At 41.2% G+C, this 27,299-nt stretch overlaps 1 protein-coding gene across 1 annotated transcript in view; it reads left to right on the forward strand.

Annotated features, from left to right (window-relative positions):
• Nucleotides 1-27,299, forward strand: part of NEB (nebulin) — a 120,974-nt gene that overhangs the window by 53,873 nt on the left and 39,802 nt on the right. The window contains 44 exon segments of the mRNA XM_054069942.1: nt 396-707; nt 1,246-1,449; nt 1,650-1,754; nt 1,899-2,006; nt 2,650-2,961; nt 3,497-3,700; nt 3,901-4,005; nt 4,149-4,256; nt 4,431-4,742; nt 5,726-5,929; nt 6,130-6,234; nt 7,237-7,341; nt 7,433-7,744; nt 8,050-8,154; nt 8,387-8,485; nt 9,629-9,730; nt 9,921-10,028; nt 10,874-11,185; nt 11,312-11,416; nt 11,501-11,605; nt 12,360-12,464; nt 13,626-13,733; nt 13,825-13,938; nt 14,704-14,901; nt 15,821-15,925; nt 16,482-16,586; nt 16,678-16,782; nt 17,231-17,338; nt 18,025-18,138; nt 18,920-19,117; nt 19,350-19,454; nt 20,238-20,342; nt 20,631-20,738; nt 21,015-21,122; nt 22,269-22,376; nt 23,008-23,112; nt 23,205-23,309; nt 23,497-23,595; nt 23,813-23,923; nt 24,091-24,195; nt 24,862-24,966; nt 25,395-25,499; nt 26,646-26,750; nt 27,058-27,162. Of these exon segments, the coding sequence (XP_053925917.1) occupies nt 396-707; nt 1,246-1,449; nt 1,650-1,754; nt 1,899-2,006; nt 2,650-2,961; nt 3,497-3,700; nt 3,901-4,005; nt 4,149-4,256; nt 4,431-4,742; nt 5,726-5,929; nt 6,130-6,234; nt 7,237-7,341; nt 7,433-7,744; nt 8,050-8,154; nt 8,387-8,485; nt 9,629-9,730; nt 9,921-10,028; nt 10,874-11,185; nt 11,312-11,416; nt 11,501-11,605; nt 12,360-12,464; nt 13,626-13,733; nt 13,825-13,938; nt 14,704-14,901; nt 15,821-15,925; nt 16,482-16,586; nt 16,678-16,782; nt 17,231-17,338; nt 18,025-18,138; nt 18,920-19,117; nt 19,350-19,454; nt 20,238-20,342; nt 20,631-20,738; nt 21,015-21,122; nt 22,269-22,376; nt 23,008-23,112; nt 23,205-23,309; nt 23,497-23,595; nt 23,813-23,923; nt 24,091-24,195; nt 24,862-24,966; nt 25,395-25,499; nt 26,646-26,750; nt 27,058-27,162 (6,171 nt within the window).

The following is a 27,299-nucleotide window of genomic DNA, read 5'->3' on the forward strand; positions in this document are numbered from 1 at the left end:
TCAGATTCGTCTTGAAAGCTTACAAACAAATCATAGAATGATAGAATGGTTTGGGTTGGAAGGGAACTTAAAGATCACCTAGTCCCACCCCCACCATGGGCAGGGACACCTCCCACTGGCTCAGTGGCTCCAAGCCCCATCCAACCTGGCCTGGAACCCCTCCAGGGATGGGGCAGAAACCACTGCTCTGGGCACCCTGGGCCAGGGCCTCCCCACCCTCCTCATGAAGAATTTCTTCCTAGAGACTAATCTGAATCTTACACCTTCTAACTTAAAGCCATTCTTCTTCGTCTTGTCAGTATGTGCCCTTGTAAAAAGTCCCTCCCCAATATGAAATTACAGGAAATTCATCCCAGATTCACCAGTTGTTTAATACATCTTTTTGCATTTCTCAGTACAAGTACAAACAAACGCACGAGAAGGAGAAAGGCCACTACATTGGGTGCCGAACTGCCCAGGAGGATCCCAAACTGTCGTGGGCAGCACGTGCCATGGCACTGCAGAACGACCGACTCTACAGGAAGGCGTACCATGACTCCAAGGCCCAGGTCCACATACCGGTGGATGCGATGTCGGTGCAGGCAGCCAAGGAGTGCCAGACGCTCGTCAGTGATGTTGACTACCGTCAGTACCTTCACCAGTGGACCTGTCTGCCTGACCAGAACGATGTGATCCACGCGAGGAAGGCCTACGACCTGCAGAGTGATGTGCGTTTGTGCAGAGATGTGCTAGTTACTACTGTTGCTATTTTGAAGTGATCTGTGTGACTGTATAAAACTGTAGAAAAGTTTGTGGCAGACGTGTGAGGCCGTGTCTGTTAGTGACTGTGCAAACACCCTTTTAACTGCACGTTCGTGAGCCTGTAGACAGTCCGGAGCTGTTTAGTTTAATTCATCTGGAGGATCCTTTCCAAATCACTACTGATTTCAGCTCGAGGGCCATAGATATTCTGGGCAGTTCATGTGGAAGGGGAACGTATGTTTCTGCTGGTTTTTCAGTCTGCAGCGGAATGTTTGCTTGCAGATTCCACAGCAGGTCTGTGTGTGACAAGTATCTTGAAAAGACTGGGAATTGCCTTCAGTGCAAAACAGGGCTGGGGCTGTGTGGAGAGGCCTGGAACGCCAAGGTGTCATTGACTGCTTGCTGTGTGTCTGTGAGAGAAGGAGCTTGGGGAAAGCCTTGTGTGAAAGCTCTCTGTATGTAGAGCTGCTCCTGCAGTGGCAGTGACCCTTGGTTTATTTGCAGAACGTGTACAAGGCAGACCTGGAATGGCTGCGAGGCATCGGCTGGTTGACAGAAGGGTCTGTGGATGTGGTGAAAGCAAAGAAGGCCCAGGAGCTCCTGAACGAGAGGCTGTACCGTACGCGGCCAGATGAGATGAAATTCACCAGCATTACTGACGCGCCAGATGTTGTCCAGGCGAAGATCAATGCTTTGCAGATGAGTGATGTAAGCCCTCCTTGTCCTTACCTCTCGTTTGCATCACACCATTCCTTTTCTTTGTGGGAGAGACTAGAATTCCCAGTAGACTGTGGCAATTGCTGAGTGGAAGCTACTGCAAACTGGAATTGGGGATGAATTCCTGTTGGTGGGGTATTTTTCATTGTTCAGACCATAATGAGATGTCATTCTGCTTTCTTTTTCTTCAGCGTCTGTATCGTGAGGCCTGGGATAAGGACAAGACACAGATTTCCATTCCTTCCGATACTCCTGTAATGCTGCAGTCCAAAGTCAATGCTCTCAACATCAGCAACGTAAGAGAATGAACTTGTTGTGCCTATGAAGCGTAATGAAACTAGAAGTGTGCCTATTGCTCTACCAGAGCAGGCTTTAAGAAAAGGCTTTGATATCAGAGAGCCTTGACTGTGTGTAACGAGAGTGGTTAATTTTCTTTTCAGAAACATTATCAGAAGGCCTGGGACGAGGCGAAGGCGAAAAGCTATGACATCAGAGCTGATGCCATTCCCATCAAACACGCCAAGGCTTCCAGAGACATTGCTAGTGAGGTACAGTCTTCTCTTGGTGGCGTTGCTGTGGCTGTCTCTTCCCGTGTCCAGCTCAGCAAAAATGAGTGCAGTTCCGTTTAGCATGAAGTCATACAGTCTTTTCTGCCCCTGTGTTATTTTAAAGCCTGCTATGAGCGCTTTCTTTCTACAACTGAAATTCCCAGTTGGTAAGTGTTCCGTGAACAAGAGGATGTGTCTTGTGTTTCTGAGATTGCTCAGAGTGCTGGGTAACAAACTGAATTTTCAGACACCAAGCAACAATTAAAAGCCAATTAGGGCACGAGCTGCAGTTGTCATCGCTGCTGAATTCTTGCAGTTCTTGTAGTCACCACTATCAATTATTTCCTCTCTAAAGACATGTGTTATGGCCAGGGCTCAGAGTAGTCTTGCAGAGTGCGCAGGTTTCCACTTCTGTGCCATTTTTCAGTGTTTATGAGTGTTAAGAAAAGTCAGAGACATATTCAAAAAAATCATGGGTGACTTGGGGAAGGCCTTTTTTGGAGCTTGAAGACCTGGCTATCACATGGACCAGAACTTTGTGCTGAGGTAGACCCTCTGGGAAATCTGTCAAAGTGTGGATTGCTTAGGAAGCTGAAAACATTTTCCTCATTTTTCATGGCTTGTGTTGTTTTTGCATCTCTAGTACAAGTACAAAGAAACACATGAGAAGCAGAAAGGCCACTACATCGGGTGCCGAACTGCCCAGGAGGATCCCAAACTGTCGTGGGCAGCACGTGCCATGGCACTGCAGAACGACCGACTCTACAGGAAGGCGTACCATGACTCCAAGGCCCAGGTCCACATACCGGTGGATGCGATGTCAGTGCAGGCAGCCAAGGAGTGCCAGACGCTCGTCAGCGACGTTGACTACCGTCAGTACCTTCACGAGTGGACCTGTCTGCCTGACCAGAATGATGTGATCCACGCGAGGAAGGCCTACGACCTGCAGAGCGATGTGCGTTTGTGCAGAGATGTGCTAGTTACTACTGTTGCTATTTTGCAGTGATTTGGGTGACAGAAAACTGTAGAAAAGTTTGTGGCAGACGTGTGAGGCCGTGTCTGTTAGTGACTGCGCAAACACCCTTTCAACTGCACGTTCGTGAGCCTGTAGACAGTCCGGAGCTGTTTAGTTTAATTCATCTGGAGGATCCTTTCCAAATCACTACTGATTTCAGCTCGAGGGCCATAGATATTCTGGGCAGTTCATGTGGAAGGGGAACGTATGTTTCTGCTGGTTTTTCAGTCTGCAGCGGAATGTTTGCTTGCAGATTCCACAGCACGTCCGTGTGTGACAAGTATCTTGAAAAGACTGGGAATTGCCTTCAGTGCAAAACAGGGCTGGGGCTGTGTGGAGAGGCCTGGAACGCCACGGTGTCATTGACTGCTTGCTGTGTGTCTGTGAGAGAAGGAGCTTGGGGAAAGCCTTGTGTGAAAGCTCTCTGTATGTAGAGCTGCTCCTGCAGTGGCAGTGACCCTTGGTTTATTTGCAGAACGTGTACAAGGCAGACCTGGAATGGCTGCGAGGCATCGGCTGGTTGACAGAAGGGTCTGTGGATGTGGTGAAAGCAAAGAAGGCCCAGGAGCTCCTGAACGAGAGGCTGTACCGTACGCGGCCAGATGAGATGAAATTCACCAGCATTACTGACGCGCCAGATGTTGTCCAGGCGAAGATCAATGCTTTGCAGATGAGTGATGTAAGCCCTCCTTGTCCTTACCTCTCGTTTGCATCACACCATTCCTTTTCTTTGTGGGAGAGACTAGAATTCCCAGTAGACTGTGGCAATTGCTGAGTGGAAGCTACTGCAAACTGGAATTGGGGATGAATTCCTGTTGGTGGGGTATTTTTCATTGTTCAGACCATAATGAGATGTCATTCTGCTTTCTTTTTCTTCAGCGTCTGTATCGTGAGGCCTGGGATAAGGACAAGACACAGATTTCCATTCCTTCCGATACTCCTGTAATGCTGCAGTCCAAAGTCAATGCTCTCAACATCAGCAACGTAAGAGAATGAACTTGTTGTGCCTATGAAGCGTAATGAAACTAGAAGTGTGCCTATTGCTCTACCAGAGCAGGCTTTAAGAAAAGGCTTTGATATCAGAGAGCCTTGACTGTGTGTAACGAGAGTGGTTAATTTTCTTTCAGAAACATTATCAGAAGGCCTGGGACGAGGCGAAGGCGAAAAGCTATGACATCAGAGCTGATGCCATTCCCATCAAACACGCCAAGGCTTCCAGAGACATTGCTAGTGAGGTACAGTCTTCTCTTGGTGGCGTTGCTGTGGCTGTCTCTTCCCGTGTCCAGCTCAGCAAAAATGAGTGCAGTTCAGTTGAAAGGGTTGATTGCTTGGGAAGCTTAAAGCCTTTTCTTTTTAGTCATGTTCATGTGAGTGATGTCTGACTGATTATGTTGTTTCTCCATCTCTAGTACAAGTACAAAGAAACACATGAGAAGCAGAAAGGCCACTACATTGGGTGCCGAACTGCCCAGGAGGATCCCAAGCTGTCGTGGGCAGCACGTGCCATGGCACTGCAGAACGACCGACTCTACAGGAAGGCGTACCATGACTCCAAGGCCCAGGTCCACATACCGGTGGATGCGATGTCGGTGCAGGCAGCCAAGGAGTGCCAGACGCTCGTCAGCAATGTTGACTACCGTCAGTACCTTCACCAGTGGATCTGTCTGCCTGACCAGAACGATGTGATCCACGCGAGGAAGGCCTACGACCTGCAGAGTGATGTGCGTTTGTGTTCTTGCTATTTAATATATTATAGCTTTATTTTGAGTGTTTGATATTAGACAGTCACAAAGACTGTTTTCTTCAGTTTTTCATATTTCTGCTCTTATCTGCTCTCTTTATCCTTTAAAGTCTATTAGTTAATTCTTAACTTTCCAAAAGTGTAGTTGATAGCAGCTGTGCTACATATATTTTTGGGGTATTGTGATTGGGAGAGGATGAAGAAATTGTCTGATTTGATGGAACGTATGAAATAACATCTGTTTGCTACTTTGGTATCAGGTGGCTTTTATTACCCCTGTTTATGTGAATAGTTTATTTAATTGGAAGAAAATAATGCAAGGTAGCAGGTGGGATGTTTTAGTGGCTGGTTCCAAAGCAGCAGGAGTTGGTGCAGCTGATTTCCTGACTTGTCTTTGCTGCTTGTCAGTCAACATCAGTCACTCATCCTCTGTTTCAGTTTTGAGCTTCTGAGGTGAGATTTCTGTTCCTTGCTGAAGGATTTGCTCGATTAAAACTCAAATAACGTTGTGTGATACCACTTCAGGAGTTATGCCAGTCAGCTCTCGTCCCCATTACCTCTATAATCCTTTTTTTCCTCCTCGTTCCTAGTGGGCAGCTAGGATTTTTATTTGGACTTTTAAATTGTTGAAGTCACTAGAGGAAGGGTTGTTTTGTAGGGGAGAGGAAGACTCTTAAGATCATAATTCTGATCATCATTAACAGCAGTTCTGTTCAATTGATTCCCCTCTATTTAACTGCATAAGGTTTAGAATGTATCGTTTAAGAAATAAATTACTTAAAGCTTTTTTCCCAGATAGTATTTTACTTATGATACTGAACGTGTTTTGTGTATAAAAAGGGTTGATGTAGCTCTTGCTGATTTGACATTTTCTGGAACATAAACTGCTTTTTATAGTTTAAAATAATTTAAACCAGTAATTTTAAACACCTTTTTTTCCTTCTCTGACCATGTCTGATACAGGCTATCTATAAGTCAGACCTGGAATGGCTCCGTGGAATTGGCTGGTTGCCTAATGACTCTCCAGAACTTAAGAGAGTGAAGAATGCTCAGGATCTCTTGAGTGACAATGTGTATCGTACGCCTATTGAAAGCCTGAAATACACCAACATTGTTGATTCTCCAGACATCGTTCTTGCTAAAGTGAATGCCGAACAAGTCAGCATTGTACGTTACACAATGGTCTTACTGTTGTTCTGAAGTTAAAGAGAAATCTCACTGCTAAAATATAAGTAAAATCAAGTTTAATGCTTTTCCAGACGTATTATTTTTAAGGGATGATAATTCAGGGGAGGTTTATGGCATTTTATGTAATTAACAAATGAAATTCCATAATTGCAATATCATAAAATACACTATTTTAACAGCCTAAATACAAAGAAGCCTGGGAAAAGGACAAGACTATGATCCATATTATGCCAGACACACCTGAAATCAACCTAGCCAAGGCTAATGCTGCTAATTATAGCCAGGTATGCTTATCACTCTATTTTCTACATTTCTATGAAACATCTGTGTATCCTGTGATTTTTAACATTCTCAAATGTTACAAACTTGAAGGTTAAGTCACATGAATCTCATTGGTGTCTCTGCTCATACAGGGCTTGCAACACTCCCTTCCCTCTCTTGAGCGTACTTAGTGTGTTTAGACGTTTTAAAATAAATCACAGAATCATAGAATGGTTTGGGTTGGAAGGGACCTCAAAGCCCATCCAGTGCCACCCCTGCCATGGGCAGGGACACCTCCCACTGGCTCAGGGGCTCCAAGCCCCATCCAACCTGGCCTGGAACCCCTCCAGGGATGGGGCAGCCCCCACTGCTCTGGGCACCCTGGGCCAGGGCCTCCCCACCCTCACCGGGAAGAATTTCCTCCTAATGTCTGATCTAAATCTTCCCCCTTCAAATTTTAAGCCATTCTCCTTTGTCCTGTCAGTACATGCCCTTGTAAAAAGCCCCTCCCCAGCTTTCTTGGAGCCCTCTCTGTACTGGAAGTTGCTGTAAGGTCTCCCCGCAGCCTTCTCTTCTCCAGGCTGAACAAACCCAACTCTCTCAGCCTGTCCTCATAGCAGAGGGGCTCCAGCCCTTGGAATTATCTCTGTGGTCTCCTCTGGACCCGTTCCAACAGTTCCATGTCCTTATGTTGGAAATGTGTGCAAATGCTTGCAAATGACTGTTTAGAAATTATTAATATTGCACACCATTGAGAGAGTATTTCCTTCAAACTGATGGCAGTCTAAGACATATGAGTATTTTATAGCTTTTACACACACTCTTCTATGCAGGATGGGTTGCAACGTACCGTGCATGTTTGAAAGGCAGTAAGATGTGCAGCAGTGTTTATAGCTAGGAGCAGGAGTAACGCAGAAAAAAATTCTCATGGTATTTTAGCAAACAAATGGCAACAAATTGTGTGTTTCTTTCATAGCAAATACTGGAGTGTTTAACATCCCTGCGACATTTTGTTGTCATTTCAGAAATTGTATAAAGAAGCTTGGGACGAGTTGAAGACTAGTTATGATCTGAGAGCAGATGCAATCCCAATTAAGGCAGCTAAAGCCTCTAGAGAGATTGCAAGTGATGTAAGTACCAAATAAGACATCTAACTCCTCACATGCTGTAAGAATTATTTCTTGATAACTTTTGTAACAGTGATCTTTGCTCTTTAATCAGTATAAATACAAACTGGATCATGAGAAGCAGAAAGGACATTACGTTGGAGTTCCAAATGCAAAAGCAGATACAAAAATGCAGTTTGCCCTTGGCATAGGCAAAGTTCAGAGCGAATTGGAATACAAGAAGCATTTTGCCAAGTGGAAGACACAGTGCCACCTCCCAGTTGACATGTTATCTATCCAGTCAGCTAAGCATGGTCAGTCTCTGGTCAGCGATGTGGATTACCGGCAGTACTTGCATCAGTGGATCTGCCTTCCAGATCAGAATGATATCATACACGCTAGGAAAGCCTACGATCTTCAGAGTGATGTAAGTTAACACGAAAATTTGCATACCTTATCCTGTATTGTTTTGTGTTAGCCTGCTTCAGCTCTAGGTGGTGGGCATGCTCTTCTGAAAGCAGTGATTTGGCTTTTACTGTTTGTTAAGAATGCAAAGTATGTGCCACTATTCCACGTTGCCAGGTTCAAAGTATGATAAACTCAGATTTAGTGCTTGTGTTGGAATTACTGCTCTCCTTTTAACGAGTGGTAGTGAGTGCCATTGTTTATGGATGTTGCTGGCTTGTTCAGGGAACTCTAGCTAACTGCACAGGCCTTGTTTTGTTTTCCCAGGCTATTTACAAGTCTGATTTAGAGTGGCTGCGGGGAATTGGATGGATGCCAAATGATTCGGTTGGAATCAACCATGTAAAATACGCTGGAGATCTCTTGAATGAGGTAACAAAACATTTTCTTAAGGGTATTTGTAATTTGAAGTATTTTTAATGGTTAAATATATCAGTGGTTTTGTAAAATAAAAACATACAACTGGACTATTTCCACAGCATTCATGGGGTACAGAGAGTTCTTGCTACATGAGCTCTCTTGTCTTGTCTATATATTCAGAAATGGTGCATTAGGTATACAATATTCCAATATGATCTGACTGTTCATTCTTTTTCTTCTACAGAGGAAGTACCGTACGAAAGCTGAAACTCTTCCTTTCACTCCAGTGGCAGACAGAGTTGATTACATCACAGCAAAGAACAGCAGTGAAATTCGTAGTGATGTAAGTTCCTAGCATGTTCTCGGGCTGTTAACTGTCTATTTACATGGTAGGATTTTATCTTTAAAAGGATATTTGTTTTATCTTTAAAAGGATATTTGTTTTATCTTTAAAAGGATATTTGTTTTATCTTTAAAAAAAATAATGCAAAGGAACTCTTGACCAGTCTCTGGGAATGGATGACATGAGGATGAGCAGGACTTCACCAGCTCATCTCAGTCACCTGTGAGGGAAAAAGCTCCTCCAACAGAATAACATCTTTCGTAGCCATGTGAAAAGCCAGTGCTAGATCTGCTACCAGTCCCTTCTTTCACTCAGAACTGATATAATCGATGATTATTTACAACATGGGGATAACTAGGAGCTTGCACTCTGGCTGCCATAATGTTTAAACTTCCCCCCCTGTGCCAGCACGAGGCTACAATTTTTAGTTAACCACTGTGTAACAATAAACTGATGTGCTCTCAGCTTGCCATTCTTCATGTGTGTTTGAAGGCTGTTCTGTGAGAAGCTGACCTGTGAATATGAAATGACACAAACCCCTCTCAGTGCATGAGTTTGTGTTTCTTTTTTGCTATGTGCTTCCTTGAAGCCAAGCTAAACATTGCATTAACTCAGATGCTGGTAAGAGGTTGGCGCTAACAATGATTGAGGCATGCTGCCACACAACCACACACACGTGCAAGCTCATCATGTGCTTGGGAACATGAGTCAGTGTAGATATCAGTGACTGGGAGATGCTACAGGACAGCATTTGCACAGAGATCGTGCTTAGTAGAGAGAGCTGGTCTTAAAAAGCCAAAAATCTACAAATCTATTGCCCTGCTTGAAGCACTTCTTGCTTGGCTCTGCAACCCTGTTGACCAAACAGCATAACGTTGACTCCTGAAGATTCTTCCCTCTCCATCCAACTGCCTTGGAACAAGTTTTCGAAATTGCCTCTGAGCAGTTTTGTAATTTCTTGTCTTGTATAATTTCCTTTTTAAAACATACCCATTTATGTGTGTATGCAACATGCCGTCTCTACTAGCCTTGCAAGTTCAGGGGTTTGTACGTTTTATTCATGTATAAAATATGGGTCTTGCTGTTATGTTGTCCCAGTTTTGTGATGGTACTGCAAGGCAGTCATTTCTTTCTCTGTTCTAGATTAAATACCACAAAGAATGGAATGAGGTCAAGTCAAATTATACTCTGACAGATACACCACAGCTAGATATGGCCCGAGAAGCAGCCAGAATTCTCAACCAGGTTCGTGATCCCTTCTTCACTATTTCCACCGCCATTAATAACTCTTTTGAGCAATTTAGAAAATGTGCCTATTTAAGAATATCGTAAAGAAAGTATTTGTTGTCCTTATACTTTAAAATAGATTACATCTATAACGATGATTATTACCTTATATAAGTGTTGAATTCTTCCTCACTTCTGTTTTCCACAGAGTTTATACAAGGAAAGCTGGGAGAAAGAAAAAGCCACCGGTTACCTCCTGCCTCCTGACTCTGTCCAGATCTGCCATGCCAAACGCTCAAATGATGTCCAAAGTGAGGTAATAGTTTTTCTCATTAGGAAGATGATTTTGTGGAAGCTTGGAAATGTTAAAGGCCTTGGAAATTCAACACCACACACATAAACCTTTCCTTTAGGGGTAACATCCAGTAAACTTTTCATGAAGTCCCCTGTCCTCCAAACAATTCAGCCATCTTTGTTATTATGGATTTTACAGATATCAGTGCTGAAATGTCAGATTCAGCTTTTGACCATCACTTCCTCTATAAACACTCTTTTCAAAATCAGCTGAGGTGGACTTCCATATTTTACAAAATTTAAATAATTGAAGTGCTATCATAATTATAATATATAGCTGATGTAGCTCTGATTTCACTTTTTGGCATATTATGGAGGCTTCCTCCTAGAAAAAAAATGCAAGGTGGTGTGCACATTGCACTTCAAACTTCTGCTTAATGGATGCTGAAAGTACTACATGACTCTTAGTTTGAATGTGTGTTTTATCAAAAGTGTGAGGTAGATACATTTCATGAGTGCCCACCCTTCAGTCTCAAATAATTAGTTACAAAACAGAGGCTAAGCGCACTTATAAGCAAACATTTTCTCACAAGGCTTTCCTCTTGTGTTGAAAATACTGTTTACTGAAAAATTGTAACGTATTAGTCTAGAAATTATATAATTTGAAATGGAATGACTTTGTACAAAGTAACATTACTGTTTGTGGTATATTTTTATCCGGTCATGTACTGAAAACCTAACACTGCAGCTGAGAACTCCTCGTCTCAGCTGTTCTTTGTGTTGACAGAACCATGTCAGTCACAGGTTGAAAACAGAGCAGATACAGTCAGTGCTGATTTTATGCCTATTTCTCTCCTCTTTCATCAGCTTAAATACAAAGCTGAGTATGTCAAGCAGAAAGGTCACTATGTTGGAGTTCCCACTATGAGAGATGATCCAAAACTGGTGTGGTTTGAGCATGCAGGCGAGATCCAGAATGACAGATTGTACAAATCAGACTATCACAAAACGAAGTCCAAAATCCACATTCCCCCGGATATGGTGTCAGTTATAGCGGCAAAAGAAGGTCAGAACTTGGTCAGCGATGTTGACTACCGCCAATACCTTCATCAGTGGACGTGCCATCCTGACCAGAATGACTGTATTCAGGCAAGGAAGGCCTATGACCTGCAAAGTGATGTAAGTGATGTTATGTATGGTGTAATTTCCACTTACTTCGGTTCAAGTACATTGTGAAAATGAAAAAGCCGTTCTGAATTAAAAGATTTCTTGCTTTTTTTTTGTGTGTGTTTGTTTATGGTTTAGAATATTTATAAGTCTGACTTGGAATGGCTTCGTGGCTGTGGTTGGATTCCTCTGGATTCAGTGGAACATAAGAAAGTTAAGAATGCACAAGAACTGATAAATAAGGTAAGATAAAATATTGTAGTACTTCTATGATTTGCTGTTCTTTCTCACCCACAGCATTTAAGAAAATATTTCATCTCTTTGCAGAGAGCGTATACAAAAGAAGCCCTTGATAACTTTTCCAATTATACCAGTGTGGTCGACACTCCTGACATTGTCTTGGCAAAGATCAACTCAGTCAACCAGAGTGATGTATGTACTTTTTAAAAAATAAAATATTACTAGAACAAATAGATTACTTGATTTGCTTTGCTAGACTGTACTATGTTTAGCCTTACGTAGGTGTGCGTATCATAGAATCATTGGTTGGAAAAGACCTTTGAGATCGTTGTCCAACTCTACCTGCCCATCACTAAACCAGATCGCTGAGCGCCTCATCTACCTGCCTCTTAAACCCCTCCAGGGATGGGGACTCCACCACCTCCCTGGGCAGCTTGAGAACTGTTCTGGCGAAGATATTTTTCCTGATGTCTAATCTGAACCTCCCCTGGTGCACCCTGAGGCTATATGCTTGCTTCGTTAATAGTGAACATTTTGGGGGGTAAATAGGTTTAGTAAGAAGTGATATAAATGAACAATACAAGATTGCTGTCCAAAATGATTTTGTATTCTCTTATAGAAGAATGTAGCATGTCCCTTACTTAGCATTTCTGTAGATTTTGCTTTGAGTAGTTTAAAATTACGCCTGTTCTTGGTGACCTACAGTTAGGTGAGGAGTGCTGGTTGAGTTCCTGGTGCTGCTGCTAACCTGGATTTGCTGACTAGTGTGTTTAATTTCACTGGAATACAGAGTGGAGTTAGTGGTGTGACTTACTGGTGACATTTGCATCTGGTACTACTCAACGTTACTGAAGATGCAATAACATAACCAAAGATTTATAGATGGACTACTTGGGATAATTTATTTCTCCTGTGGAATTAACATTATTTTTGGTTTCTTTTGTAGCTGAAGTACAAAGAAACATTCAACCTTGAGAAAGGCCAATATATTGGGTCTGACGATACTCCTGCGCTGAACCATGCCAGAGATATGGCCTTACTCTACAGTGAGGTGAGACTCAACACATATCTAAATAAGCTTCCATCTTTTTGTTTGCAAAGCAACAGAATGCAGAGTGGACTTCAGAAAACTGTTCTATTACTGTTTCCTGTTGCTACCCAGTAGACTAAATACAGAAAGTTATGTAATCTCTTTTTTTCTACAGTTTTTCCCAGTTTGGATCACTGGGATAAGGATAATGTCTTTCCTTATTGAACAGATTTTAAAACGCTGCTGTGTGGTGTCTGGAAGAGTAATAGCAGTAGTAGGAGTAGCAGAGTTTGTGTGACAAAATCAACTTACAATTTACAGAATCATAGAATCGTTTGGGTTGGAAGGGACCTTAAAGATTATCCAGTTCCACCCCCTGCCATGGGCAGGGACACCTCCCACTGGATCAGGCTGCCCAAGGCCCATCCAACCTGGCCTTGAACACCTCCAGGGATGGGGCAGCCACACCTTCCCTGGGAAGTTCCATGCAATAATCTCTCCAATCCAATAAAAAGAAATCAATCCAATAAAAAAGAAAATTTACAATTATATTTTTATAAGACAGGAAAATTGTAGACTGTTTACATTCTTAAGCAGTTACTTTGAATATTCTCACTAATTTTAATGGGAGATCTCCATTTTCTCAAAATGTAAGTGACTACTCGTTCATATGAGTAGGCACTTCATGATTTAGTCTGAAGGTAAATAATATTTAACAAAATATAATGCATTAGAAAAGCGCCACTGACAGATAACGCTCCTATAATAAACAATAGTATCTTGGAGATTTTCTGCAGTTTTGATCACACGTCTATAAAATCATCAATGTCAACTCTATATTGCACTTGGAAACAAGAATTCATGTTTACATTTTGGATATTTATATTACCCTTCTGGATGAGAAACTTTGAATTCCATGTACAGTAACAAAAGCAGAGATCAGCTGCGATCTGTGCTCAGGTTCCATCCTGAATTGGGGCACTCATTCTGTTTGCCTCTCTCGCAATAAATAAGTCTTCAAAATGAACATTCTTCACATACTTTATTGGGACAATTAATGGAACAAGGAACTACTCTATAAAAGAAGTCAAGTTCCATGTGCATATAAATGGCAGAGTCAGGTTTCTTGGAAGGTGTACTGGATTTTTTGTCAAACCCTTTGTGTGTTTTTTTTTTGTCCAGAAACTTTATAAGAAGGCTTGGGAAATCAGCAAGCCCATCGGGTACACTTTGGATGAGAAATACATTCCTGTTGTTGGAGCAAAGCGTGCAAACTACTTAAATAGTGAGGTCAGTAGGAATTTTCCATGCTTTCTCTTCCCCCCCCTTCCCCCACGTTGTTAGAATGAACTTTACAATTTCCATGTGGTTATTTTTGCAGCTTAAATATAAGGAAATATATGAGAAGCTGAAGGGCCATTACCTGGCTGGGAAGGAGATTGGTGATTTCCCCGGTGTCGTTCACTCGCTGGCCTTCCAGAAAATACGGAGTGCGGTAAGGAGAGAATTAATCTTGCTGCAGTATTTGGCATTTTCTTTTAGTGTGCTCTTAGTGTGACGTATTTAAGCAGAAATAGTGCAATGCTTAATGACAACAGTAGAAGTGTTTTCAATGTGTTTCTGCTTTCTGAATGATTATTTTGTACGTGGGTTGAACAACTGAACTTGAAAATATTTAGGAGATTAAGAAGGGATTTGTTTAGCTGTTAGGTTAGAACAGGGAGAAAAACCTCTTCTCTGTTTCAGTTTAAGAAGCTGAGCCATAGAAAATACTGCACAGCTTGGAATTCCTTTGCTTTACAAAAAGGAAGTGCTAATTTTGAATTGAAATAGGAATTTATGAACTGGAAAAGGAAATGTGCGTTGGTGTTCTATTATCACTACTGCACAGACAGCGTGTCATGCAGGGCATAACGTTAATATAATCCCAAGTAGTCTTTATTTGGATTGGATATTTAATTAAATTAGTAATATGTTTATAATGTATGACTTCTTTTCTCTTGAAGTCTTGTTAGTTTTCTCCCCAGCTATTAAGTCTGCAGTTGAAGAAGGTCACTTTTGTCCTTCTAGGACCTCATGAGAATAAATTGTGATTAATAATGAAATTAAGATTTCATCTGATTGAATCCTGTAGGAGTTTAGCTACTGAGTCTGGAAAGCTCGCCTTGGATTACGCTTTAACCTGCACCTATTAGAGTCAAAATTATGGAGAAAACCACTGCTCTCTCTTTTGACATTTTCCCCAATTTTTGCTTTTTAGTTGGAATACAGAAAGAACTATGAAGACACCAAAGCAAATGTCCATATTCCAAGTGACATGATGAACCACGTGCTAGCCAAAAAGTGCCAGTATATCCTCAGTGATCTTGAATACCGAACGTACTTCCATCAGTGGAACTGTTCGCCTGAAGAAAATGATGTTATTCAAGCCAGAAAAGCCCAGGAAATTCTGAGTGATGTACGTGTTTCAGTTATTTGTTTGACGTTTTACTAGCCTTTCATGTAATTTTTTGCAAGGTGTTGAAATATAATCTACTCTCAAGTGTCTTCCATAGTAGTTAAATATGAAATTAATAACCATGGGCTTGGATTGTGTAGTAACACAGTGCTGAAAAATATGTTTTTACTGTGTTCTTTGGGACATTTTAATGAGCTGTTTTTTTTACTGTTCATTTGTAAATTGGAAAAACTTAAGTTCTCATTTATGAAACCTTCCCAAAGGTCATGGATGTCAACACTACATCTTGCTTTTACTGAATGAGCCAGTATAGAAACCTTCCCTTCTGGCACACGCGGAGAAGAGGTGGGGCCGTACCAGGGCACAGTCAGAGGGTTGCTGCACTCCAGGGACTGTTGTGTTGCAATTGGGAATGTTGCAATTCGCACAGGGGCCAGGACAGCATCCAGAATCCTTTCTGGATCCAGTGGGTCTGGAAAAGACTTCTCGCAGTTCGTTTGGTGTTGTGTCAGTCCACAGAGTCTGCACTGAGCAAACAGCGCACCGAGCCGCGACACTTGCTCACATTACATAATCAGCGCCATCTCAGCTTGGGCCAATGAACTTTCCTAATAAAATCGGATGTGTTAATTGCCCGGCCTGTTACTATGCTGGATTGTTTGGTTTAGTTTCCCTTGCAGATCCCATGGTTAAACGTCATTCAGTCAAACCATGAGACGGGCTTGTCTTCTCTGCACTTGCATGTAAAATTTCCAGAGGTTAGAATTGCTGAGTGAGCCTGGTTCTGATTCAGCAGGAACTGCCTGGGCCGAGTTTGCACGCCTGGGAGACAATGAATGGAGGAAAGAAACAAATACTACTTTCATCAAGAAAAAGGCACATTTCTTCCTAACTTAACAATCCATTTTCTTCCATACAGGTGGTGTATAAAGATGACTTGAATTGGCTGAAGGGACTTGGATGTTATGTCTGGGACACACCACAAATCCTGCATGCTAAGAAGTCCTATGACCTCCAGAGCCAAGTAAGCAAGTTTTCCTCAAATAAGTAAATGTTTACAACATTTTTCTCTTCCAGTTATGATTCACATGCCTAGCCTAGAGCAGGAGAAAGTAATTTCGATTACAACAGAAATATTTTGTTCAAACTATTGTAATACACACTTTTAGTTTCATCTGTAGAGACGTAATCACTTTCGCTATTGAAGGAGCAGAAAAGGACAGCAAGATTGTGTTTTTAATAGTGAGAAAAAAATATTTGTCTTTCTGTACGCCCGCCTGTGCACAAGATACCTCAGTGAGATGTTTATGTTGGGAAATAGTGTCTCTTGGCTTGCTGATTGTACCCTTAGCCTACTAGATATTATACAGTGATGTGCAATTTTCATTATTCGTTAGTTCATACTGGCCAAATAATAAATATTTCTTTTCAGTGGCATGTCAGTCACTTTTAAAGTTGGTCTTACTGGGCTGTAACTCTGGGCTTCAGTTGTCCAGAACTGATTTTAAAAGAAGCTGGCAGGGAATTTCCTTGTAATTTTTAGCATTAATGTTTTTTCCTCTTTTGTTTTGCTTCTTTAGATAAAATACACAGCTGCAGGCAAAGAGAATTTTTCAAACTTTGGTGTTGTTACGGACACTCCTGTCTATGTGACTGCAGTGCAGAGCAGCCTGAATGCCAGTGATGTGAGTCTCCGCACTTTTCCTGCTCAGGCTTTTCCCCATGCTCCTTCTCAGAAGTGAAACATCTTAACTAAATCCATCTTTCATCTTACAGGTGAAATACAAGCAAGATTACCACAAAACTAAGGACAAGTATACGACAGTGACTGAAACAGTGGATTCTGAAAGAGTTCAAAACCTGAAACATCTCTTTAGCAATGTAAGTGTTTCTACACATTTCTTTCTCCTAAGGAGCTCCTATGTGAGGCTTTTGTTTTATTTGCTTTGTTCACTCAGTGTGGAGATAAATGTGGAGCCTATCAACGCTAGCGATAGCCCTCTGTGTTGCTTCAGTGTGAGGAAGATGCTATATTTCAGTCGGGGGCGGATGCTCTAACTGTGGTTTTGGTCTTGCATTAACGTACATGCATTAAAAATGGATTCTGGGAAGAAAATTGCACCTGAACAAAATAAGACATTGTATGGGAACAGACATGATAGTTTTTGTTGTCTTTCGTGTTAAGATTAAGCTAGTGTACAGCCTTTTGCTGTTGAGTGATAGTTACGGCTTATAAATAAAAGCAGAAGGGCTTTTGATTTCTGTTGATTCTTGTTATTATCCAGGAGAAGAATTTTTCCGCTCACAGAGACTTTCTGTTTCCCTGCAGAATCTCTACAAGGATGCCTGGGAAAAAGTGAAAGCTACTGGTTATCTGCTGCCCTCTGACACCGTATCCCTCGCACGAGCGAAGGAACTGAAGCACAACGCTAGTGCTGTAAGTGAATAAAATACTTGCTTTTTATGAAATCACATCATCAATTCTAGCAAATCCTTCCTGCCTTTCATATCGTATAGGTGTAAAAAAGGGTTTTGTTATCTTCAATTTTGTTCTATTTTTAATTTAGATATAATATGCATCTGTAGGTAATCAGTTTTCTGGGATGATTACTTGGATAACAGATCGTCCTTTGCTGCTACTTTCATGCAAAAATTGTCATGTTTTATAGTAATAGAAACTGTTTCTTGAAAATATCTGGTTAAGTTTTTTTTTTTAATCTAAATTGCATAAGGATCCAGAGAAGAAAAACACCAAGTGTATTTAAATGATGCTTTACCCAATACAGAAGAATGTGATCTTATGCTTAACTGAACTGAGGCTCATGAGAGATCACTCTCTTCGTGGGTATCCTTAAATGAAAGAACTGAAACAATGAATAAATAGCTTATTCTACACCTATTTATTTTTAATGTCTTATTGTCAGCTGTTGCTATTTTTACAACATGATAGTTATGATCTCCTTTCTTTATAATTTAAAATAAAATAGAAAACCAAGATCCTGCTTTAAAAGCTTTCTAGCGTTTTGGACTCAACAAAACATTTTGCTTACTGATAATTTTGTTCCAAAAATACATTTGATTATTGGAGTCAGTTATTTGTTTCTTTCCTTTGCATGTGCTTAGGTAAAATACCGAGAAGAATATGAGAAGTTTAAAGCACTGTACACAATACCCAGAGGTGTTGAGGATGATCCCAATACGGCAAGGTGCCTTAGAGTTGGAAAGCTTAATATTGATGTAAGTGGTGTTTTCTAATGAGTGCTTTCCTGTGAAACCATGCTTATCTCAGAAAAGGCTGCTCACAGAATCATAGAACAGTTTGGGTTGGAAGGGGCATCAAAGCCCATCCAGTCCCCCCCCTGCCATGGGCAGGGACACCTCCCACTGGCTCAGGGGCTCCAAGCCCCATCCAACCTGGCCTGGAACCCCTCCAGGGATGGGGCAGCCCCCACTGCTCTGGGCACCCTGGGGCAGTGTCTCACCACTCTCATAGTGAAGAAATTCCTCCTTATGTCCAGTCTAAATCTGCCTCTCTCCAGTTTTGCCCCTCGTGCTATTGCTCCATGCGTTTGTAAACAGTCCCTCCCCAGCTTTCTTGTAGCTCCTTCGGGTACTGGAATCCACGCCTTCAGTCTGATCTCACAGTTCCACGTGCATGTGGCAGTCTTCGGCATTTTATAAATTCTATATTATGTTTACAAATGTTTTTTCAAGCTTGTGGCTCCACTTTTGAATTGCCTGCATGCCTAAACCTTTAGTGTAGTATGTTTATGTACAGAATGGAGCACACGGTCTGCCTCCTTTTAAGTACGATGAAAACTTGACAAATCATTTTGTTTTTCACCCTTATTAAGGTTCTGCCAATTATTTTCATAGCAGGCAAGATGTAAATTGTAATCATACCCAAATTAATCACTTTCCCGCTAACATTCTGTAAACATCAATAATTTCATTTCAAAATATCAACAGTGCTTCAGATGATTGTCAGCATTGTTAATGTACTGCTTTATCTCTGCAGCGTCTGTACAAGGAAGTCTATGAAAAGAATAAAGCCAAAGTCCACATTATTCCGGACATGGTGGATATAATTTCTGCTAAGGATGCACAGAAGAAAGTCAGCGAGATCGATTACCGCACGCACCTCCATGAATGGATTTGTCTGCCTGATCTTCAAATCAATGCCCATGTTCGAAAAGTAACTGATCAACTCAGTGATGTAAGTTCACAAATCATGCGTTTACGGCTCACTTTTAAGAAGATTCTTGTGCTTTGTGCTCTGTCAGAGGAAATGATTTAGCAAAAACTTAGTTGGAGCACTCTGAAGTTGCCGAAATACTCGAAACCTTACTTGCCATCATATGATAGTTGTGTTTCAGAGTGACTTAGCCATAAGAGATCAGATTCCAGTGGATATCCTACAGTAGTATTCTTTGTTCTGGTACCTTTAGGTGGTGTACAAGGATGATCTTAACTGGCTGAAAGGCATTGGCTGCTTTGTTTGGGACACTCCAGAAATTCTTCATGCCAAACATGCCTATGATCTTCGCAGTGATGTAAGTGGATACGCTGGCTCTGCTTCTTTAATCCATTGTTTTAAAAAGGTGCAATAGCTTCTACCTGAGATATAATCTGGAAAATGTTATCTATCCTTCTCTGCTGGTGCACATATATGGTTATTTAAGCTTTGCTGCTCTAGAAGAAGTAGATATTCCCAGGTTACATCCCATTCTGGACAGCCTTAAGCATACATTTAATAAAAACGTGGAATGGTTTGGGTTGGAAGGGAACTTAAAGCCTATCCAGTCCCACCCCTGCCGTGGGCAGGGACACCTCCCACTGGATCAGGGGCTCTAAGCCCCATCCAACCTGGCCTGGAACCCCTCCAGGGATGGGGCAGCCCCCACTGCTCTGGGCACCCTGGGCCAGGGCCTCCCCACCCGAACAGCAAAACATTTTTCCCTCAGATCTCACCTAGATATCCTTCCTCTCTTTCATCTGATAAATGTTCCCCCTTGCCCTGTCCCTGCACTCCCCAATCGAGTGCTTCAAGAGAAGTGTGTTGGGTGTTTGCTATATGGCACATGTGCCCATTCCATGAATGAGTGTTGACATTTCTTGATGTCCTTTGATGTAACTTATTAGCTGTTCTTAACTAGCGAGGTACCATGTTCATTTCTTCAGTCATCATTTCAATACAATTTCAATTCAAATTTCTGTTTAAATTGGTTCACTAGTAGAATAGTTAAATAATAAAATAAATAGTAAATCTAATAATGTAATGTATTCAATTAACACTGACTAGCCTTGCTATAGAGCTCTTGGATCTTTCTCTGCAGATTAAGTACAAATCTAAGGCAGAAAAAATGAAGAACGACTACACTGTGGTCACGGACACTCCTGTTTACGTCCAGAATGTTCTCAGCGGCTTGAATTTAAGTGAAGTAAGTGTTTGCATCACCTTTCAGTATCACATGTGCCAGTACTTCACAACTTCTAGAGATGTGACTTTTAATATTTTTTAGTAATTTAATCATTGCTGTTATCTATGACTCATTGCCTCTGCCTTTGTTAAAATATTTGAAGACAATCACTGAAATCATTAATTGCCTGAATCCAAAACCATTTAATCCAGATTTTTAGGAGAAATTCCTATATGTATGCAAACAATATGTACTGTGAGAGAACATCACAATTACAACTCTCCTCTAATTACTTTTCCTTTTTCTCAGGCTGTCTATCGTGGTGAATACAAGCAAAACGTTAGAGGCAAAGTGATCCCTACCGATAAAACAGTGGATCTAGAGCGGGCTTATCATGCGAACAAAATACAGAGTGAAGTACGTAGAAAACTTTTGGGTCTACAGAGTTTCTGATACTGAAAAAGCAAGTTCTTTAAAAGTTAATATCCGTCTTAAGCTTTTCAGGTAGAGAAGCTGGGTTTCACTGCTCTAAACTGACAGTGGGAAAATTATTTGAATACACAACTGTGCATCGTAATGCAGGCGTGGGGGAAACTTTCTGCCAATTGCAATTAAGAGATTTCCTGTGCAGTTAATGAATGCTCTCAAATGTTACACACACTTGTCACAAACTCTTTCTCTCTTCTCTTGCAGAATTTGTATCGCTGGGCTGGTTTGAACGCCCTGCCAACTGGGTACAACCTTCCCAAAGATTTGCCCAGCTTCCAGCACGCTAAACACGTCCAATACATTGGCAGTCATGTAAGTAATGCAGTAAATTCCACTGCATGAGTTGCAAGGAAATATTTGATGTCCATCCTGTATGAGTGCATAACTGTTTGACACAGTGATTTCCCAGATACATGACTGTTTGTCAGCGAACAACAGAAGTGGGATAGATCTGTGTTCCTGAGCCAGGAGCTGAGGGTGACCAGGATGTAGGCAGTGACCTCATCATCCAGAGTGAAGTCCCACCATACCGAAATGGGGTGGGCAGAGCAGGGTGTTGAGAATGGGTTGCATCAACGGTCCCAGGCAAGGGGAGGAACCAAAGCCAAGGCCTGTTCAGGGGGACCCAGTCAGGAGCTGCAGGAAACGGAGCAGGGCTTGGAGACAAACTACCTATAACATAGATGCAAGGTAGATCCAAGAGCGATGTCCATCTGGGAAATGAGGATGGAGGCAGGGCTGAAGACAGATGTTCTTACAGCACAGCTCAGGCAAGACCTAACATAGAATCATAGAATAGATTGGATTGGAAGAGACCTTAAAAGATTATGTAGTTCCAACCCCCCTGCCGTGGGCAGGGACACCTCCCACTGGCTCAGGCTGCCCAAGGCTCATCCAGCCTGGCCTTGAACACCTCCAGGGATGGGGCAGCCACAACCTCCCATGGCAACCTGTGCCAGGGCCTCACCACTGCCATTGTGAAGAAATTCTTGCTTACATCTAGTCTAAATCTGCCCCTCTCCAGTTTATACACATTACCCCTTGTCCTATCACTACAGGCCTTTGTGAGCAATCCCTCCCCGGCTTTCTTGTAGCTCCTTTCAGGTACTTTTCAGGTACTTATTAGTACACTCAAGCCCCAACGCTGATAATGTTGGCCTTAACAGAATTTAAATGTTATCAAACCCTATAATTACCGGAAGCAATTACAATCAGGCAGACGCAAATACCTACTTAGAAGCAAGAGAAATTGAAAATGTTATTAATCTTGGACCACATGGTAAAGCTAAAAATAATGATGACGTGTAGCATATTTAACTCTGGTATAGCTAAATCTTACTTTTTATTTCTAGAAGTCTCGCTGTTTATACTGCATAAACTGCTGTCAGAACTGCAGTTAAGTAGAGTCACAATCAAATTTACATTCTGTATGGTTTTGTTCCTTTTTCCACCTTATAGCTGAAATATAAGGAAGCCTATGAACACATGAAAGCTAAAGGCTATACTCTGGGACCTAACGATGTCGGGTTTGAAAATGTGAAGAAAGTGAATCAAGTCATTAACGAGGTACAGTAAATACACGTACTTGCTTTTAGTCGTGTTTGTAGTGCCCAAAATATGACCAATGAGAGTACATTGACTGGGAAGGTTGTAAGGGTCCCTGTTCTTTGAGGCTTCTGGGAGCAGCTGGGACAAATATCCATCAAGAATGGCAAGGGATCATTGATTCAGGCTTGGAGTTGGGCTGTGTGGCTTGTTAAGGTTGTTGATAACTCTGACTCTCTCTAAGCCTGTAAAATATAAAGTCATTTGCGGCCTAATTATATTAAGCAATCCACTGATCACTGATTAAAGGTGCATAGAAATTATTATGTCTGTACAGCATTGGGTCTAGATAATTTTAAATTTTATATATGTTGCACTCACTTCTTTGGTCATTGGCTTTACTAGAATAAAAATTAAACATACATATCTGCACGTTTGTAGGATTAGGTAGGTTTTCCGTGTTTCAGAAGTGCTGTTATCAAAAGCAGTTTTGGAAAATCCTTGCCTTGTTTGGAAATGGTATATTCGCTCCCTTTTCTCTGGTAGTTATGCAATACTTGGCAAAAAAACTACCGTTCCAAGAGAAGTACTTGCACTTGTTGCTTGCCATTTTACGCTTTTAATATGTTGAATGCTGTCTCCTTTGATCCAGAGGTTGTATCGGGCAACATACCACAAGTACAAGGACAAGATCCATACCACTCCAGACACTCCAGAAATCCGTCAAGTCAGAGCCACACAGGAAGCAGTCAGTGATGTACGTGTCTTTCTGACATGAAAAAACAGAAGAGATACAGAATATTCAGCGTGATCAAACATGTGAAACACTGTTTTTTCTTTGCCTTCCAGCTGATCTACAAGTCGGATTTCTTTAAGATGCAGGGACACTTGATTTCTTTGCCATTCACCCCTCAGGTGTTGCACTGCCGCTACGTTGGGGACATGACAAGTGATGTAAGCAACTTCTGTTAAGCTACCTGGTATTTGGATACAAGAGGCTTAATACTGAAAGGGGACTTTGGCACCTATCATTTGCATTCTGTTCTCTAATAGATAAATGCTTTGCAACTGCGTTTAGCAACTGGCTAAGGAAATTATCCCAAAAGTTAACTTGTTTTTTCTTGTTCTAATCGCCTCATAGAATAAATACAAAGAGGATCTGAAGTGGCTGAGGGGCTTGGGTTGTTTCCTGTATGATACTCCTGATATGGTCCGTGCTCGACAGCTGCGTAAGCTTTGGGTAAGATTTACTTTCGGAGAACCATGTGTAATAGTTGATTTATTTACGTGCAGGCTCTGTGATTCCAGGAAGGTAAGTACACGAAAATGATTAAGACAGAATTTCCTGCCGTGCAGCTAGTCAGCTGTTTTAAAGTACTGTTAGGTTTCACTGTAAAACTTTATTTACTAGCAAGAATACTAAAAGATTCCTAAGTGATATTGTTTTTCTTTTTCAGTCTAATTATATATACACGGATACTGCAAAGAAGATGTGGCCTAAATACAAAGTGGTGCTGGACACTCCCGGATACAGAGCGGTTCAGGAACTGAAAACCCATTTGAGTGAAGTAAGCTCTATATTATTTTACCACATCTTTGTTTGCTATAATTAAGTTCAGACCCTCTCATTGTTTTTTTCCAAAATACATGAGATGTTACAAGTACAAAGCTGTTCAGCTGCTAAATGGACGTATGTAACAGAGAAATAATTCATGGACCTCTCTTTTTTTTCCAGCTGGTTTACAGAGCTGCAGGCAAGGAGCTGAAGACAAAATACACTTCTGTCCTTGATACACCTGACTTCTTAAGAGCCAAGCAAGGCCAAAAGATACAGAGCCAGGTGAAAAATTTGTACTGATAAAAAAAATAATTAGGGGATCCCTCTTAGTATAATCTTGAAGTACAGCAAATTATTTCCAGGCCACTTCAAAGCAATGTAGAATTCCTAGAGAGGATGTTTAAAGTGACTGTTGCTCATTTTTAAGTGGCTAAGGATTTCAGCCAAACACATTCAGCTTTATCCATCTGAAACAGTGTTGAACCCTTGTCCAGTCCCTTTCAAATTCTCTGAAACTCTGACTTCATCAGCAGAGTAAATATTTTTATCCATCTACATTGATTCATCATGATTTCTTTATTCATTCATTGTTTGATTTGTTAGCTACAAATGTGGAATTTTTAAGCTTGTGGAAAAAAATGAAGATGAAAACGACACCCAGACCTCCTGGATGCTCTTATCAAAGCAAGGTCTGGGCGTCAGGCAGAGAGGTCACTTGTGTCACATTTGGGTTTGTTGACTTTTGGTTTGCGAGCACTTGCAGAATATTGACAGCACAGCTAGAGAAAGATGAACTGTGATGGTATGGAAGAGGAAAGGGTGCGTTATTTTTCCTGGGGTAGTTTGTGTGGTTGTGTATACATCATGAATTTACAGTAATTTTTTAGAGAATAAAGTAAAACTTATTTTAAATGTATATTTTTTGATTCTTTTCTTCTTCTTCTGCAGTACTTGTATGTGGAACTGGCCACAAAAGAGAGGCCTCACCATCACGCTGGTGGTCAGACTCCGGCCTTTACACATGCTAGGCACGTAAAGGACATGGTCAGTGAGGTAAGATATTTGTTTGGGACAGCCATGCTGACCTGTTTAGAATTTAATTTCGAATTTTAGTGATAGTTTCAAGGGTCGGATCTGTTTACCTTTCATTTAATCTTCTATCTCTTATACTTAAGTTCCACACACATTTCCCTTATACTTTGTGCTAAAAGAGTGCGCCCTTTTAATATGTTTTAGTATTGTATCAGACAGCTGTTTTGAAGGGCGTTCTTGCAGGATCTGAGGCACGCTGGCTGTGGGACCAAGAAGACTCAGAAAGAGCCAAACAGTTGGGGTTGTTTGCCAAAGATTTGACGGAAATGTTTTGAAGAAATGACTTTGTCCACTTAGTGTATAGCACCCCTGGGTGCTGACATCATAACAGATTAGCAAATGCTTCTAAGTCTAAAGATATAACTCTTGCCTTTTGCTCTCTCTCTTAGAAAAAGTATAAGACCCAGTATGAGAAGATGAAGGACAAATACACGCCCGTCCCTGACACGCCCGTCTTGATCAGAGCCAAGAGAGCATACCTGAATGCCAGTGATGTACGTAGTCCATCAACCCTTTCACTGCTGCTTTTTCTTTCTTTTTTCTTTGGTTTTCCTCTCCCCTCTTTCTTCTCTCTCTCTCTCTCTCGCTCTGTTTTCTAGGAAAAGAATAGAAAAAGGATCAATGGGGAACAAGCATGCAAAGCATAGACTATCTCAGTGTGGGTCATAAACTAGGTGACCCCACTTGCATGGACATTTCTGTTTGATATTACTCGATGTTAAGTTTTTACTCGATGTCACTGTAATGCTTTTTTTCATTCATTATAATTCATTTTCCATTGCACTGAAGTGTGCAAAACAGATTCACAGTAATTTGCTTACACATCGAATCACCAAATGGTGCAGACTGGAGTGAAATAATTGATGCTGGTGCCAGAGTAGAATAGCTATTATGTGATATTTTTGTCTCAGTTTTGTGTTAGAAGTAAACGCACATCATTGGGAATTTGCTCAGTTTTTAATTTAGAAGTAGATTAGAGATGAAAATTATTGGAGATGCTCCACGTAAGATTGCTAAGTTGAGACTGATTTGTGATTTAAGGCACTGGCTAAGAGTACTCTGCTCATTCATGAGATCTGTGCTATGTATTTCAGACTGCACATGGTATCCTAAAGGATATGTGCTGGGCTGGTGCTTTGTTCCAGCCCTTAGTCTTACTGCTCTCTTAAGAATGGTTTTTAAATACTGCAAAGGAGCTTCCCAGTTCTTTTGCACATCTGAATTCCTCCTCTGAGAAAGTCTTTATCCTAAGACTGGAACGATCTTCCTTCTTTCTTCTAGATCAGGACATGGAAGAAAGGCTAAGTAGGTTTTTCTTATGGCAACAGTGGCAATGCTGCTGTTTTAGAGAGTAGTCCTGGGATATATGGCTGTTTTTTCCTCAGTCTTTAGTCTGCAAGTTAACAGGATGCAGTGTTGCTTTAGATGGACCAACTCCTGTCTCTCTAATTTTCACCACAAGTCTCAGACGAATTGCAATAGATTGTAGGCAATTGCAGCCCCTTAAAATTCCTCAGGGCTTACATTAGGCTGTTGAACAGCAAGGTGTTCTTGGATGTCATTTCTAAGAGGGAGGAAATGGAACTAAAATATTACAGATAAATATAATATATTCTTTTATGTGTTACTTTTCTTACCAGTTGCGCTACAAAGAAACTTTTGAGAATACCAAGGGCAAATACCACACAGTGAAAGACGCTTTGGATATTGTCTATCATCGAAAGGTCACTGATGATATAAGCAGTGTACGTATATATTTTCATTCCTAATTAGTATTTTTCATTTAGTAGCCTAGAATATTCAATTTATGCTATTGCTCTATTTAAGTGTGTCAAGCAATTAGAAAAATATGATCAGCACTATCAATATTGACTTCTTTCTTTCTCTGGAAGATTATGCACTTGATTGCCTTTGGTATTAGAAAGGTGGATGCAAATAAATCTCATTTCCACCATTTAGTTCTGATAATTCAGAAGGAATTTCATGCAGCTGCATAGTCTGGAGTGCTCTGTTCTCAAATCATTTTACCTAATTCTTTAATTTTCTTTGTAGGTGAAATATAAGGAAAATTATATGAGCCAGTTAGGAATCTGGAGATCGATCCCAGACCGTCCGGAGAATTTCCATCATCGCGCAGTCACAGATGCTATTAGTGATGTGAGTTCAAATAGTTCCTGGATGCCAGAGGCTGAAAATTCTAACTAGGCTTCCAAAATGAAAGTGAAATCTTATTTCTTGAGAAAGGGAAGGCAGCTGAAATGTTCGAAGTGATTTACATTTTAATCTGACAAATC

This window comes from Cuculus canorus, chromosome 6 (assembly GCF_017976375.1).
Source record: "Cuculus canorus isolate bCucCan1 chromosome 6, bCucCan1.pri, whole genome shotgun sequence".
Classification (NCBI taxonomy): Eukaryota; Metazoa; Chordata; class Aves; order Cuculiformes; family Cuculidae; genus Cuculus; species Cuculus canorus.